Genomic DNA, 17,896 nt, shown 5'->3' with positions numbered 1-17,896 from the left:
TTGGGAATATGTGAGGTTTAGGTGAATGTTTTATTTAAAATGTTTTGCTGTTACCCTTACTGATATTTAGTCTAGAGCCCGAGAAAGAACAAAGACTACTTTTTAACGCGAAAAAAGGGTTGTAAGGGGTTGAATGTGGGGGTGGTAATTTGTATGGAAGTATCGTCATTTTTACAGTAAGAAGCTTGAATCTTCTTTCTAATGCTGCTAATTTGATATAAATAAGTAAGAATTTCGATTTTTGAAAAATTTTACCCGTAAGGGTGCTAAAAAACAATAGGGGATGAAAATTTGTTTCGCAATATGTGAGGTTTTAATGAATGTTTTGTTTAATATGTTTTACTATTATACTTACTGATATTTAGCTTAGAGCCTGAGAAAGGACAAAGATTAATTTTTATCGTGAAAGAGGGTTTCTAATGTGGTAAAAGTAGGGGTGGAAATTTGTATGGCCGTATCGTCATTTTTACAGTTAGAAGCTTATAACTTTTTTAGGCTGCTAATTTGATATTAATAAATAGATCATTTAAAGTCTGTAAAAGTTTTACCCTTAATGTTGCAATATAATAAGGGAATAGGGGATGAAAATTTGCATAAGAGTAAATGAATATTTTGTAAGTTCCATTTGTTTTGTTGTAATTTTTTATAAGTTTAAATAAAATACTTCAACAACAACAACTAAATTCACGCCCGTGACCCAGAGGGATAGGTAGAGACCAAACACCTACATTTGGTGCGGTCGTGGCACACCTATCTCTATGTCTACATCCATACATCAACGCATAGCACGTCGGTCAAGTAAAATAATAATCCTTAAAAAAATGCTTAACGAAAACAGTATTTCACGCGGACGAAGTCGCGGGCACAGCTAGTAAATAAATAAGTCAAATTTTTACAATTTTCAGTGGTACTTGGTAATTTTATAACAGTGAGATCGTGGTCAAGCGCTATCTTTTTTCAATATTAAAAAAGATAATGTCTGTCAATGTGTGCGCTCTGCATATATTTTCATTTGAACGCAGCTTAAACTCTGATTGCTTTTGGTTTGGTTTGGCAAATTTGGCATTGGTTGATGATTGTTTTAGGTTGAGTGGTAATGAATAAATGAGTAATTTATTTACTTTAAAGGATTGTCTCATGCGTATTTTTTGTATGGTGGAACAAAATAGAAATGGAATTTTGCATTAGTGTGCTTCTAAAAGAAATAAAATAAGACTGGTATGTATGAAATCTTACTGTAGTTAAGATTAATGTTCTCAATTTATCCGATTGCGAAATATTGAACTTAGTCGTAATTATAAGCATTCAGGAGCTCTTTACGTATTATTCTTTTAGGAATCTGTACTTACTGCCCTATGTATGAAGCTATACTTTATCACCTGCCTATTACTTTACAAACAAAGCAATGCTTTCCATGATGAATAATTTAATCAAAACTATTTTCTTATAACAACTAAAAAGTAAAAATGACTTGGTTTTCCTAGAAATAATTAAATAAATAAGTAAAAAATCCACATAATTTTTTCTTGCACTCATATAATTTCCTTTTTTTATGTAATTTTTGGGTTTACTCTTAGAACCATTGAAAATAATTAGACTAATAAGTAGTAATGAGTTCCTTGTATTTCATGTAATCTTGTGTATTACCATAGGTGGGCACAGTTAATCAAAAATTTAACTTCGTTAATCGTTAATTCGTTAAATAAAAATTTAACTTCGTTAATCGTTAAAGCGTTTAATTTACGAAAATTTAACGCAAGTTAAAGTTAACAGTTAAAGTTAATTTTTGTTTATATCACGAGTATAAGGCGCAAGCGGGAAATGGCCATATGAATAATCTCCGAATCGTATGGACCGATTTTGTCGAGACTTTCAATAGAACTTAGGCTATTTTTTTACTGCGCTTACGAAATCTCGAGCGATCGCTAATCCTATCTATAGTTTAGTTATATAATATTCTTAAATATAATTTAGACAATAGGAGCGATGTACTAATGCCTGTACCATAATAATGACATAGCATGCACTAGTTACACACACTTATATACTGATCTGATCTGATCTGTTGTCCTCCGTGACGTGCGCGCGTTTTTTTCATCTGACACTGGTCCAGCGTGGTTGAATATGGCCTGGTCGCCCTTAACGTAGGGTAGACTCTGAGCTCCTCAGTGGGGACATATAGTGAGTTGATGATGATGTGCCTTCCTATATGTCTTTTTGCTTGATATCTTTTATTTATTATTGTGGCAGAGAGATATGCCAAGATTGTGCCAAATGGTAGTTGGTATTAAATGGGTTACTTATAGGAACAATATGTTAGTTAATTAGGTGACAATATTTGTTGGTATGAATTTTGACTTTTCAGATATGTACGTTCTGTTTGGCATGTTCTATTTAATCATTACTAATTGAATTCTACAAGTGATAACTATGTTGCGAATTGTGATTTAGCTTAAATTTTTTAAACACTTGTCCTATTTAAAATGTCAATGAAGAATAACATGGAAAATTGCACCGTAAAAAACGTTCCATTTTCATTTCGTAGTAGTACTTTTAGGTGCAGTGCGATGGTGCCGCGCCCGACGGAGCAATCGGGTGCGGTCGTTGACCTCGCGGCTCACCCCCAACCGTTAGCGTCGATATATGGAAACTTGGCCAGGTTGTAACGGCCGGGATTCTGTCACCGTAATCCTGATACTTTTTTACTATATTATGTATCAGCCGTTAGTCGCCACCAATAGTTCCTAGCGGATAGCGAGATCCTTAGAATTGCGCTGCGGTAAAACCGTTCCATTGCGGACAAACGATAGTCGGTCAGTGCTGTAGTTAGCACACGTAAATAGATCTAATGATCGATCAATAGTCTTCGTTTGTGTATTATAAGAATACGAACAATTCGTTTATACGGATCCTGATTATAAAATACATACAGATAAGAATTTTTATTTATGTCTCTTTGAAGTGTTGTTTTAAATCTTATTTTTTAAATAGATTTACAATAAATTACCAAGACGATGCAAGTAGAAAAAAGGGAAGAAAAATAAGAATGGCCCGTTTTTCTGCAATGCCGTAAAACAGATTTTGGAGGGCCTGCTTTACCACACTTATTACATGGGGGCTATGTATGGGCAGTTGATGAGGTCGATTGCCGTTATAATAGCTAAAAGAAGCGATATAAAAAATCCTATATGCTATGGATAGGGAAAATAGGTGAAACCGTCGATTATCTGCTAAATTAAGTAACTAAAGATTCATGTGGTTTCTTGTTACTTGCTCATTGACAATAGAACTAATTTTGAGCTAGTCAGAAAAACAGCGATCGCTTTTTGTAAGCGTTTTCAGCAACAAGGATAAACGTTCTATAAAATTACTAACATAGTGTATATTATTCGTAGATATAGACGATATAAACAATAAAACAATAAGTTTATCATTATTCGTTGCCGAGTATATTATGCGAACTGCAATACCATTTTTGTCACAATCAATGTAAGTTATCATTAAGGTTACTAACATACGCGTTTGACTCATTGCAAATCAGAATACGTCGATGTGCGTCACTATAACTGTTACTTAGGTATTATTTTGATTTTTACTCTTAACAGAAACTGTGATTCAAATAATAGCGCGAAGGTATACGTCCATGACATCTTGTGTCATGACTATATTGGTCAGCTCGTTATATATGACGTAACCTGTGTGGCCTACACAGACTCGTATCTTGTGTAAAAACCTTGATTTCTGCGTATATTTTAAATTACGTACACTATTGAAATATTTTTACTGTCCAATTTTTTTTGGTGTATTTAAGATGTATTGCCCATTTTAAAATTAAAACTTGAAGTGATGTCATTCAAAATAATTATATTATTAATATTTTCATTTCTTTTTAATAAGACAGGAGTTGTTTTAAAGTTTATCGAAATGTAAAAATGCAGCTGGGCTATATTATTAATGTGCATATTGATTCTAAGAAGAACGGTGACGGCGCCTTGTGTATCACTCGCTGACGAAGTTATTTTCTGAACAATTAGTCACGCGTGTATCCGGCGCAAGCAGGCCGTGTGCTGCTCACTCTCCGAAATACGATTTATTTTATTACGAAATTTTATTTCGATGACCGTTATTATTTAAAATAATAATAATAAGGTGCTTAATAATAATTTAAATGTCATTTACTTTTGCGTGGTAAATATGTATTTTTTTTTAAGTTTGTGACTGTTAATTACTTTTTAATATCCCATCGATAAATTTAGACAGTTATTAATAAATTGTATATTCACTGTGAGGTTAAGAATGTAATGGAAACGCTGATAAAGTTAAATTTAACTTTTCAGCTTGTTGTTTTGTGCGAAATGTGAGTCAATTACTTGATAAGGAGTGTTAAACTTTATGATTTTATTGTGTGCATATAGTTATAGTGACAAGAAGTGTAAAAGTGAGAAATCTAGTTGGATTTATGATACATTTTTTTGTAAGTCTACATCAATAGTTTAAAGAAAAAATATTAAAAAAATCTTTAGTGGTATTATGGTAGAATCTATGGTCTTTAACACTATGCTCGTTATATATGTTACCGAGTATTACATTTTCATAAATATATTCTAATTTCTTCAGAAATAAATTTACGATTTTAGCGCAGCTTGTAATGGGGTTAAGGATAAATGTGTTAACAAGTCCATGAGGAAAACGTAGAGGCGTAAAGCAATTTGTAATTAAATTTTGGGTATAAATTAGCTGAATTTTCGAATCGAAAAGGGACAAGGAGGTTGAGACACCCCAAAAAAGGGCATTGAGCCCTAATACCAATATTTTTTTCTTAGTAGACGTAAGTAAAAGTAATACAGCGAAAGTAAGAGCAGTATTTAAGTGACTGATTATATCACTTCTTGATCGAATGAATCACATTGCAATGTAATACGGTTTACATCAACTAAGAAATGGTGACAAAGAGTTTGTACTTGTATGCACTTGTTACATTACAATTACAAAACCAATAATTTTATTTTTCATATAGCGACATAAATACATACATATTTTTTTCTTATTTTCTGCAAAAATACTAAGCGAATAAATACATTTCCATATATTACATAGATTATAGTTAGTATTTTAGTTGAAGGATAGTTTTGCTGAAGTTAATTTATGCAAAATTATTAAACCATTTATTTATTTATGCAATATTATCATAATATTAAAATAAACTTTATGAAATATAATTATTATAATAATATTAAACCGACTGATATTTTTTATTGGACAATATCATTTGATTTACATACATTAACTCCCAAGATAAACACAATTCTTAGTCGAATTTTTATAATTCTTTTAACATAATTAATTTTTAACAACTTAAATAAAATAGAACTGTTTGTTATGTAAACATAAGTCAAAAAAATACTTGTATGCGTTTTTCCTGTTTTGAGTTGACAGTAAAATGTGATGATATCGCAACATGTGCGGATGAATGTGGATCGCCTACGTACTGCGTCAAGTAGTGGGTTTATTTAGTCCGACTATACCATGCTGCTTGTTAGGGATGTCCAGTCTTACAACTATGATCTATATAAAACATAGAATCTTACGTGGATAGGCGTAATGACGTGATCGTGATTTTTTTTTAACAATTATCAGTTTAAATCTCTATTTATCATTACTGCGACTTGATATGTTTTAATGTGTTAAAGAGTAAATTAAACCATTATTACCATATAATAATTAAAACCAGTTATTGTATATCGTATATTTATTTAAAGAAATAGTTGCTGCGTTCCAAATTAAATATGTCTTCGCTTTCACTTCCTCGTAAGTGTGGTGGTAGCCCTAAGAACGGCCTCGATGCGGTGGCGTGGGAGGCGCCCGCCCTTTCTCACCAGCAGAGCGCCCACATCGTTCGCACCTCGTGTTGTATCATGTACTGAACACCAATCATTGATCTTTCTTATTATTCATAAAAAAACACTTTACTACTAACATTAAACGAAAACAAGATACGTATAACAAACGAGACGAAAATTGCGAATATGAATAAAAATAGTAGTGAATAATTGTCTTGTAAAAAGGTGTAGCGCCATTATCGATGATTTAATCAATCATTTGTTGTTAAATGTTATGTCTAATGATTCAACAGCTGAATCATTGAATCATTGCGTTGTTTGAATTATAAGTTTAAGTTATTTGCAGTTCCATCATTTTTTTTTTCCTTTTTACATTACCTTTTACGTTTGTAAAATTCGAACGAAGTCAAATAAAACTCATCTCCCAACGTTTTCGTAATAACATAAATAAAATTATTTTCTCTATTGTTACAGATAATTCGAATCTGAATAGATAAACGAAACGAACACAAAATGTATAAGCAACGATCTAGTGTAGTGTTTTTGTGCGTGTGCTTGCTGGCGTCATGCTGGGCGCAGCGGGCCGAGCAACTCCTAGCACAGAACCCGTGCTCTAGCAAGACGATCTGTAGCGACTGTATACGCACCGCCTTCTGTGCGTGGTGCTTCGCCCCAGAGTTTAACGGCCCTCGGTGCTTTAACCCGGCGGTAGAGGGCGGCACCGCCGGCTGCGATGAAGCCTACATTTTCAACCCCGACAACCAGCGCACTCTCGATCCTATGTTTAATAAAGAATTGACTAGAGGTATGTTAACACGATGTAAAATATAAACACTAATTCTGACTGACATCTTCCATTATGTTGTACTAACAATATTTGTTGCACCTTTTATGACTCTACAAGAAAAGGGCCACGCCTTGCTGTCTGACATATCACGCTGTTCTTATCGCAATGACAGCAGTTTCCCTTTTAGCCTGACAGTTACAAATTAATGGATCACATAATATTGTCCCTTGATTATTATAGTGGAAGCTACGAATATTTAAGAATGTTTATTAATTTTTATTGTATGAAGCTGGTGATGACATTTTCTGTCTAATATACCTTTTTAACATTAATTGATCTTTACAATGTTACTTAACAGCAAGGGGTCGCATCGGGGCGGGTATGGAGTCTTCGTTCTACGAGGAATCTTATAGCAGCAGCAGCAGCACCAGCATGAAGGGTGGCAGCGGTTACATGGCCGGAGGAGGCGCGGCTTTCGGCGAGAACTTAGTACAAATTAAACCACAACGAGTCAATATGAAATTGAGAATGAGTAAGTTGACATTATTGTCCATACAATGTGTCCGTACATTACATGCAATACAATAATGAATGATATCTGTGAGAGAAGTGCTGTCGCGATACTTCTCAGGAGTCGGAGTGTGGCACTGCAACCATATACACTATTTATCATGCAACACCCCCTCGAATTTCGGGTACATAACGGCGACACTTAGAATTTTCTTAACACATCCGTTCATGTCAATAAATAGTTAAGAGAAAAATCGTACTAATATTATAAATGCGAATGTTTACATGGATGGATGGATGGATGGATGTTTGTTTGAAGGTTTGGCACAGATTTAGAATATAGTCTGGAAAAACACATTGGCTACTTATTACGTTTTTTTTTAATTCCGCGCGGACGGACGGACAGCTAGTTATTTATATATGTTTTATGTGTAGATCAAATGGAGAAGATGTCGTTCTCGTACGCTCAGGCGCAGGACTACCCGGTGGACTTATACTACCTTATGGACCTCAGTAGATCTATGAAGAATGACAAGGACAAACTAAGTACTCTCGGCAGTCTCCTCTCGAGTACGATGAGGAATATAACCTCAAACTTTAGGATTGGATTCGGATCGTTCGTCGACAAGCTCGTCATGCCATACGTGTCAACTGTACCCAAAAAGTAAGTTTCATTAGTAATTATCTCAAAAAAAAATCATCTTCATTTTATTGTCCTTTAAATGCATATATATTTTTAAAATATATATTAAAGTATGAAAATGGAAAATAACAATGACACAGCGACGATAAACTATGATTGTTTTCGTATATTTAATCGAAATACTGTATATGGGTGTATTATACTCGCTAATTGATTAGGAAGTTAAGTTTTATATGGCTTTGGATATAGTAATTGTCTTCGTAATAACTAGATTACTCAATATGTTAGTATCTACGTGTGGCTTAGACTGAGAAGAGACAAAATTCAACTTGAAAGATTTTAAAATTTCCTTACCAAAGTTTTAATTTAAACATGTTCAGTGGTTTAGGAACATTTATATAGATTTAACTATTTTATTTCAGTTTGATCTCCCCTTGTGACGGCTGTGCGGCTCCCTATGGCTTCAAGAATCAAATGTCTCTCAGTAATGACACCGACTTCTTTGATGTAAGTTTTTTTTGTGCTTTTTATACATTATGTACAATAATTACACTTGGTAAAAGTGTAACGGAGCAATTAAGCTAATTGCGTGCTACATTTAATGCAAAATGAACAAGGTTTTGTAATTTAAACGATTTATGTGGCAGCTATTGGGCGAATATCGATCGTCTGTATTAGTCATAAGGTAGATTTTTCATTGCAGTTTTCAGAACTAAAAAAAATGTAGTAATGAATGTGTAAGAAAATGGTCATGCATATGCAATATATCCTTTCAAATACGAATGAGTATATGTTAACTATCTATTTATTTGTCAACAGAAAGCAGTTGCCGGTGCTGATGTATCAGGTAACCTGGATTCCCCTGAAGGTGGCTTCGACGCCATCATGCAGGCGATCGTCTGTCAGCGGGAAATCGGATGGCGCGAGAAGGCCCGTCGTTTACTTGTGTTTTCAACGGATGCTGGCTTCCATTACGCTGGTGACGGAAAGGCAAGGGACAAGATAATTAAAAAAAATTAAACCATATTCATAGGTCTAAGTGAGTCCCGTAAAGTGAGAACCGTAGGTCTAAATGAGTGAAATATTGTCAATAAGTTTGTATATAGGTTTTTAGGCAGTGGAAACGCACTGTACGACATTTAGGCCTCGTGACTACAGTAAAATAGCTTCAGTGTCGTCAAATCGCAAGCAGATTTAATTAAAATGATAAGAAACGCAGTCTCAACATAATGTAAATAATACATCAAGATACCAATTTATCTGAGGCGTGGATTCAGATGCCTTATCAAAATTGTACTTCGTAATTTAAGATAATATTATATGTTTGAAATTATGTCCAAATACATTTTTATCGTTAAATGATATGTCATGTTATTAAAAAGAAACTGTAAGTTTGGTAACGGATGTGAAAATATTCATGTAAATTTGTTTACAGCTCGGTGGAATTGTACAACCTAATGATGGAGAATGCCACATGGAAAACAACTCATACACACACTCAACCATTCAAGATTATCCCAGTATTTCTCAAATTAATCTCAAGGTACGTAAACTTTACCAATTAAGCAATAAAGTTGTGGATTGAAACCGTCAAGAACAGAGATTATAGCAGATAACTTGTCGTTTTGGTTACAGGTAAAGGAGCATGGCATCAATGTGATATTCGCGGTGACATCGGAGCAGTTCAAGGTGTATGAGCAGCTCAGCAAGAACATCCAGGGCTCCAGCAGCGGCGTGCTCAGCGAGGACTCTGACAACGTCGTCGAACTTGTGCGCGAACAGTACAATGTGAGTAACCAACATATGTCTATTAAATAACTAACTAGTGATTAATAAATAAAAAGATTTGTCCGAGTGTGTCTTCAATTTTATGTAAGGAAAGAAAACTAATTGAATGAGACCTCACTCTTTGAAATTAACTAAGCAGTTTAGGCTACAGGCTGTTACAAATGGAAGGGATATCATTTTCTTGCCCTAATCCCACTCTTTATGTTGGTACAAGGGTTTTTCGTCTTCCAAATCAGTCTTTTATTCTAGGGATATTCGCTTGTGTCAGTTGTTGGGTAATATTTCGGATATTGTAATTTATTTTGTTTGTAGAAAATAACATCGACGGTAGAAATGAAGCACACGTCGAGTGACGCCGTGCAGCTGGTCTACTACTCCTCCTGTCTCGGCCCCAAGGGCAACCTCAAGAAGACTAACAAATGTGATGGATTGAAGGTTACTACTATTATTGTGTATTTTGATCTGTTGAGCTTAATTATGTGTATTAATTTTTTATTATAAAGGAAAATGTAACGTTTTGTTACGACTATATCATTACAGAAAATAATACAAGAATTATCATCTCCATTGAAGATTCATTATTTCGAAATTCCTTACTCGTAATAAATTTGTTATTTTTATAACAATTCTTAATGATACATATAGAAAATATTTATGAAAGTAATGTGATTAAACACAAGGAATTTTCTTAGTATAAAACACAACTACAATACAGTTAACACAATCATTTATTCTAAATTATTTTAGGTCTAGATTGTTGGTATGAAATGCGTCGTCTATATATTTATTTTATACTGTAGGTCGGTGATGTTGTGGAGTTTACCGCGGAGATAACATTAAAGGAGTGTCCTAAAGATCCGAGCAAGTGGAAGGAGACATTCACCATCTACCCTGTGGGCATGTCGGAGAGTCTCACCGTCGAGCTGGAGATGGTATGCGACTGCCCCTGCGAGCACCCTGGACACCATGTACGTAGCGTGCATTTATTGATATTTATATTAATTGATAGTTAAATATTGGTATAGTTAAAACTTGATTTATACGTATTTTCAACATTTAACCTTATAAAATATGTTTATTTATCCCATTTATTGTATTGTAGGCGTACAGCGAGAGTCCGCTTGTGTGTAGCGGGCAGGGAATATCCGCGTGTGGCGTGTGCCTGTGTAACCCGGGTCGCTTCGGCAAAGGTTGCGAGTGTTCAGCGCACGGCGGTGCCTCCCTGGAGCAGGAGCGCGGCTGCAGGCCCGGCAACGCCTCCGCAGGCCCGCTCTGCTCCGGCCGCGGCTCCTGCAACTGTGGACTCTGCGAGTGCAACAAGCTTGATGACCCCCTCAAGGTAACTTGTCGTTCGTCAACACATGTAAATACAAAAATACGTTAATTTTTCTTGTATGTTTTATGTATGACTATTCTATTGTGACCTCTTGTAGTGTAACGATCAGTAGTACAGTAAAGGTACATACATCCAGTCGGTATTTTTTTAATTACGTACTTTTTTGTTGCAGGTGATATCTGGTCCATTCTGCGAGTGCGACAACTTTACATGCGACATGAACAAGGGCGAGCTGTGTTCTGGGCGAGAGCACGGCGAGTGCGTGTGCGGCAAGTGCGCCTGCAAGCCCGACTACACTGGTCCCGCCTGCCAGTGCCCACTCGATGAGACACCCTGTCTAGCTCCCAGTACGTATACAACCTTACACTCATCATAATTAAACTTCACCCAAATAGAGTATGTATGTAAGTTTATCCATTTCATTGAGACCTCCAGAAAGGTCTTAGTCTTTTTTGAAGAGAAGGGTTTTTATTATTTGATTCTCTCCGGAGTGTTATAATAGTTTCCTTAGTACTATAATCTACCTTATAACATTATTTTAGCAGTATTTAAATTGATTTAGGTGAGATGTAATATTTGATGATGGGTTGCAGATGGTAAGAGTTGCAGCGGGCACGGTCACTGTGTGTGCGGGCAGTGTGTGTGCGATGTGGACGAGGACCGCCACTACACTGGTATATACTGCGAGAAGAGTCCCGTTAGTACTACACATTTTATCATAAAATAACTAACATAAATGATGAGCAATTGAAATTAGCACCATAGTGTAATTGCATTTCTTCTAAACGTCATGTATATACGTAAATATAGAAATAATTGATTTTCCGATAACTTTGGGAAAGGGAACAAAGTAAACATGCTAAAATAATTTTACTAATATTATAAATGCCAATGTTTGGATGGATGGATGGATGTTTGTTTGAAGGTATCTACTGAACGGCTCAACGGATCATGATGAAATTTGGCATAGAGCATAGTCTGGAAGAACACTTAGGCTATTAATAAAGTTTTTTTTTAATCCCGCGCGGACGGAGTCGCGGGCGAAAGCTAGTAATGATTTACTTGTAAAAATACGTGTAATTTATATTGGTAAATCATTATTTTAGGCGTTGCCCAGAAAATGTTTGGACTTCCAAGAATGTGTCCTATGTCAAGTGCACAAGCGAGGCAGACTTTACAATCCTGATGAGCCGAAAGAATGTGGCAAATGTGACCTGGAACCTGTTATTGAAGAAGGAAGAATTGAAGGTAATCATAAATAGTTTGTTTTTAATTGCTTCGTCGTTCGATTCTTAGTTTACTTTTTTTTCTATTGTAATTATCCTTTACAAAATAATAGCATCTTTTAAACTTTGCAATGTCAAGAACAATTAGTTACATTGTGGAGAGCAATTTCTCTTTTAGACTAATGGTGTGTTTCTGAGACCAAAACTTATCTCTCTTGTGTCAAAGATAATAAGAGGGATGACGATATGTTTTATATAGAGGGAGAGAGAGTCTCTGAAACCAACGGTAAGTAAATATATGTTTCCACATAAAACATGTTTCTAAGTAAATAATTTTTGTTGCAGCCAATCAAACACTGAACGAGAATCTGTGCAACTACTACGATGACGACCACTGCTTGTATGTGTACGTGTACTCATACAATGAAACCGAACATCTTCACATCCGAGCGCAGAAGGAGAAAGTCTGTCCCAAGAAGGTATTATCTATTTCATTTTACATTACCAATGCATGTAACATATACAAATATAAAAAAATATAACGACCTAGTCTGTAATAAATCATATTTAATCATCATCAGCTCACTGTAGGTCCCCACTGAGGAGTTCGGAACCTACCCTAAGTTAGGTGTGACTAGGCCATAGTCAACCACGCTGGCCAAGTGCGGGTTGACTTCACTGATATCATTGATTTTCTTCTCAGATATTTGCAGCATCATGATGTTTTCCTTCACCCTAAGAACGTCGGATAGATGATATGTAAATCAAGATTTGAAAAACACATTGGTACATGGCGGGATTTGAACCCAGGACCTGCAGATTGCAAGTCAAATGCTTAACCCCTGAGCCATCGACACTCTAAATCATATTTGATGAAAAGTTATAATTCAACATGTCTTTTACCTTGTAGTGTATTAATGATACTCGTAATATGTCTTTGGAAGGTTATCGCCAATACCTCAAACTTTTTTTTAAAATTCACATTTAAAGAATTAGTAAAATTACGTAGCACTCAAATAGACTTGGAGGAAAAAGGAGGAATTTTTGCATATACAGTATTACACATAAAATAGATTTTTTTAATTAAGACGAATCATTTGTATTGAAATTATAATATTTTGTATCCATTAGGTGTCGATACTCGGCATCGTGCTCGGTGTGATAGCAGCCATCGTGCTGGTGGGGTTGGCGCTGCTGATGCTGTGGAAGATGGTCACCACAATACACGACCGTCGAGAGTTCGCGCGCTTCGAGAAGGAGCGTATGATGGCTAAATGGGACACGGTATGGAAAAACTACTTTAGTTTCTACACTAACTAGCATTAGTTTATTTGTTAGTTAATTAACTTCTTTGTGCAGATTTCTCATATTAAATCTATATTAAGGGTACGCTCAGAAAACTAGTAAATAATTTATTTTTCATTTGGAAAAAATGTATTACTCTCATGAATAACCCTTTTAGTATAATACATGTTTCAAAATAAGAATAATAAAAACGACAAAAAAATAGGAAACGTTTTTTAAAATATTTTAACTGAAATAAAATTACTTTTTTCTTTCCACAGGGCGAGAATCCAATTTACAAACAGGCGACATCGACATTCAAAAATCCTACGTACGCGGGAAAATAAAGATCTGTCAGATCAGTTTCTGAACCAGAAACTTGATATTGAAATCTCTGTACAATTATCTCATCCGTAGTAAGCATATGAAAAAAATAAACCAACAGTATTTGCTAAAACAAAATTATTTTTTAGGAATTTTTAGATGTCTGTTAAAAAAATGCCTTAAAATTGTGCCTTTATATAACTACCAGATTTGCATTGAAGATATTTTATACAATAGATTTTTGTATTGAAAAATTTTTTAAATATTTTTTTTTTCAGAAAATGCTTTATAACGGTGTTATAATCTCATACATTTTCTGTACGCTTTTGTACTTAGTGTGAGTGTTTGTATGTACTTATGTGTGTAATTTGATCGCGTATTAGACGTTATGTAGTGCCGAAATATATATAAAGAAAATATTGAAGCCCCATATATATACGTGATATAGTTAGTATAGTTATAGTTATTATTATGCTTTTGCGTAAATTTGTAAAACATATACTCACATCACTGTCAAGATATTAACAATGTTTTTGAAATATATGTATTAAATAATATATAACTGAAAGTCTTTGTCCAAATCTGATTTAAGTGTGTAATGTTTTTATTACAAAAATATTAAATATTAATAATATATTTATAATTTTATATTCAAAGCAATATTTGGAAATTAATGCTTAATAGCAATAATTCATATTAGTGAGACGATCAATAACCATGATATATGAAATGTTGAGAAATGTTCCGATATTGTGCCTTGCAAAAATAAAGTTTGAATTAATTTAAACTAATATTTAAAAGTACAATATATATTATATTTTTGGGCTACTATTTTAACCGTGACTTTTAGCACAAAATTGTATCGCAGAAGTGTATGAAAATAGATATAAAGCTATATCTAATTATATACCTGAAATCTAGACTTATATAATAAGAGACACAAAAAAATATATACTACAATAAATACATACTAAACAATGTGACAACTTTCATCACTGCTTAGTGCCTTTTATATAACCGTAATGTCTAGTGCCATTAATTATATAATTATAGGAGTGTTTATTTATTTTAATTAATCCTATCGTAGATTAAGTTTTTAAGTAACATTATTTCTAATCATTATTTTAAGTTAAATAAAACTATAAAATCAATAGTTAATTACATTTAAGTTACGATTCTGAATTTTGAATATCTTTTTTTTTTAGTAATTTTTCATATACATATTTGTAACATTTTATTTTACATCTGACAATTTTGTATATATGTTTTGATTTATAATTGTGGTACTTTATGGTAATAAATAAAAAGTTAACGTTAAAATGGTATTTTATTTTCTTGAATCAAAATTTCGGTGGCTTATATACGACGATTAGAGATTAAATACGCCACTCAGTGGTAAATTAAGGGAGATCCTTAGTTTTTCTTGGATTCTAATACTACTTAGGGGAACAATTAACAAATGTGAGTTGGACAGGAAGAGATCGATGAAGTATGTAGAGATGTGTAAAGACACAAGATGACACGCGATCGGTGGTTAATCCATTCTTATTTGATTCGTAACAATGATCGTGAGGATTAAATGAAGAATTAAATATTTTTACTGTTAGATAAAAATTACTAATAAATCTAGTATTATTTACAATTCAGTGGATTTATATTTTGTGCTTTTATACGAAAGGTTTGATCTCGACGCGGAACGCAATAATGGTCGTATGCTCAACTCTCGATATTTCGACAATGGATTCATACGTTTCATTTTAATCTGGTGGTTTATTGGCAATATACAGGATGTTTGAAATATGTTCCATATAGATTTTTTTAGAAAAAAAAATTAAATTAAATTTTAATACCTTATGACCTAATTGTAAATAATCATGAGTACCTTTGTTAACATGACGTAATAGCTTGTATTTAGATAATTTTGTTCAATAAATCTAACGATTGTTTATTTTGAGATTTAAAATTACAAATACACATTTTGTATTCTCTCCCCGCTCGGAAAATGTAAACATTTGAAGATGTTTCTAGGAAATTCTTAATGTCTTTCGTTAGTATTCGTATAGAGAATTTTACAATGTTTATTTAAAAACAACAACACAAAGAACTGGTATAGCATATCGCATTTATTTACCTACTTATATTATACGAGAACAATATTGAAATTTCATTAAAATTTTTATAAGCCTGAAATTGAGCTGCTACTACACTTTTACTAAGTTACTTATCCAAGATTATCGACATTGAAAACCCTAACATGAAACTCGTTTATTAGCGAATATTTAAGGCGATATTTTTTATTAATTGATCCGATCGTAGTTAGACCGGATTACTAGTAAATTATATTAAATATTAATAGACGTCAGAAACCGCCAATATCAGGAATTCAGGAACGACGACGTCAAGTGAAAATTTGCCTGAAATTCAATTTCCGTGCGGGACATACAATATGTAACGATTTAGCGCTGTGACAGCTTATAAGAGAAATTGGAATGTCGTGATTATATGAAACGATAATTGTCGTTTTACATTTTTCAAAAATAAATCAAATAAACATAAATTTAAAATAAATTGTTGTTAAATTAATATAACCTGGATTGCTGGATCACCACTAAAAATATTAGGTTATGTATGATTAAATTATTTCATCTTAACGTAGTTGTTTATTAAGGAATCTGTTATATTATTACGTATTAAAAACAAAAAGCGTATATATTTGTAAAAGTTATAAAAGTATTACACACAACGATGTTGTTTTGATTGTGTCTAATTTAAATGTACAAATATTTTACAAGGCATAGTTGGGGAGAGGCGATGCCTGACGGAGCCCGGCTGCATCGCTAGATTACTGCCTATATTGTTGGTATTCAATATTGTATCTACTCTTCTATGAATTTCTATTGCTGGCATGTTCCGTGAATTTGTGTCAGATTCTGGAATAAAAAGTTAATTCTAATTGTAATAAAATAACACAAAATATATTTTATTAATAAAAGTAATTTTAGGTGATATGATTTTTTTTTCACAGTTACCTACTTATAAATGTATATAATAAATAACTTCTCAGTTTTAAGCGATTTTAAATAAAATTCCTGCCCTATGCTATACGATGCATGGAAACACAAATTGGTGGTGTTTATGCAGTACTTTGCATATTCTCGTCAGCTCCGGCCCGAGGTAGTAAATTGCGAAGCTATCTACCGCCAGTACGAGTAATTTGGCTCAGTTTCAGGTGTCACATTTCAAACTATCGATATTGTATTGCTCTATTGTGAATTAACATTGTATCGTATCCGTTGTACAAATTAACATTTATGTTGTTAGGAATGCCTAAAATGATATCTATATCAATACTAACATGGTAAATGTTCTCATACTTACACGACAAATCTAAATGTACAAGACAATGGTCCAGGAAATACACAAAGCATATGATAAGTGGGACATATATATTTGCTCTTTAATTGTTAATTATGTATCAGAATTTGGTATCGTAGTTAAAAATTGCTGTTGTGCGACTATAGGTATAGTAGAATATAGTCGAATACGAACATAATCTATAAATGTAATAAAATAGATATTGAAATAGAGCAGTTGTGGTATTGGTAGGTATAGACTCCGCAGGTGGCTGGGCGATGCCGGCAGGAGCCGGTGAGGGCGCGGCGGGCGCGGCAGTGCACCCGCGAACAGAGCTCGTGCATCACGCTCCCGCCAAAACAGAAAAAAGCGCGCCAAAACGCTCCCGACAATAATATACTCACAGATTTTGAATTAAAACTTTCACAGACACATAAAAGGTAAGTGCTATATGTAATTTTAATATAAATGCTATAACAATATCTAATTGTATTACATTAATTCTGAATATTTTTAAATCAAACTATCATTATTAGTGCCGAAGTTTTAATTAAATTTGCAAAACAATAATACTGAAACATTTCAGAAATTTGCCATTCGACTTTTAATTAAAACGACCAAGTAGGCACTTCTATTGCGTTTAAAAAAATGTTTTTTCTATTTGTCAGCCGGTTTTCGTACAAGTGGGTTACGTACTGGTACGCGAGAGTTGTGGATAATTAATTAGAGGAGATTTGCGTACCGTGAAAATTTATTACGCCTGCTTACACTAGTTGAACATAACATTTATATTGCTCCGCTGTA

General features: G+C 33.7%; 1 protein-coding gene across 2 annotated transcripts; it reads left to right on the top strand.

Annotated features, from left to right (window-relative positions):
- Nucleotides 1-1,049: 1,049 nt before the first annotated feature.
- Nucleotides 1,050-14,176, top strand: LOC106710820 (integrin beta-PS). 2 transcript variants are annotated; one of them, XM_014502991.2, is made up of 17 exons: nucleotides 1,050-1,218; nucleotides 6,315-6,645; nucleotides 6,986-7,159; nucleotides 7,573-7,801; nucleotides 8,203-8,287; nucleotides 8,600-8,770; nucleotides 9,216-9,323; nucleotides 9,416-9,568; nucleotides 9,881-10,003; nucleotides 10,369-10,536; nucleotides 10,671-10,907; nucleotides 11,077-11,251; nucleotides 11,498-11,601; nucleotides 12,011-12,152; nucleotides 12,476-12,609; nucleotides 13,262-13,414; nucleotides 13,696-14,176. In XM_014502991.2, the coding sequence occupies exons 2-17, from the start codon at nucleotides 6,354-6,356 to the stop codon at nucleotides 13,759-13,761; spliced, it is 2,514 nt and encodes an 837-aa protein (XP_014358477.2). In that variant the 5' UTR covers nucleotides 1,050-1,218; nucleotides 6,315-6,353; the 3' UTR covers nucleotides 13,762-14,176. The 2 variants fall into 2 exon arrangements, with proteins under 2 accessions (XP_014358477.2, XP_045533739.1); XM_045677783.1 differs by lacking the exon at nucleotides 1,050-1,218 and adding an exon at nucleotides 4,308-4,473.
- The last annotated feature ends 3,720 nt before the right edge of the window (nucleotides 14,177-17,896 follow it).

This window comes from Papilio machaon, chromosome 4 (assembly GCF_912999745.1).
Source record: "Papilio machaon chromosome 4, ilPapMach1.1, whole genome shotgun sequence".
Classification (NCBI taxonomy): domain Eukaryota; kingdom Metazoa; phylum Arthropoda; class Insecta; order Lepidoptera; family Papilionidae; genus Papilio; species Papilio machaon.
The sequence above is the reverse complement of the archived record's forward strand: the minus strand, read 5'-3'. Positions and strand labels throughout refer to the sequence as shown.

Coding starts and splice junctions, on each gene's coding strand:
- LOC106710820 (XM_014502991.2), top strand. CDS start 6,354: ATGTATAAGCAACGATCTAGTGTAGTGTTTTTGTGCGTGTGCTTGCTG. Junction 8,771..9,215: donor ATTACGCTGGTGACGGAAAG/GCAAGGGACAAG, acceptor ATTTGTTTACAG/CTCGGTGGAATTGTACAACC. Junction 10,004..10,368: donor ACAAATGTGATGGATTGAAG/GTTACTACTATT, acceptor TTTATACTGTAG/GTCGGTGATGTTGTGGAGTT.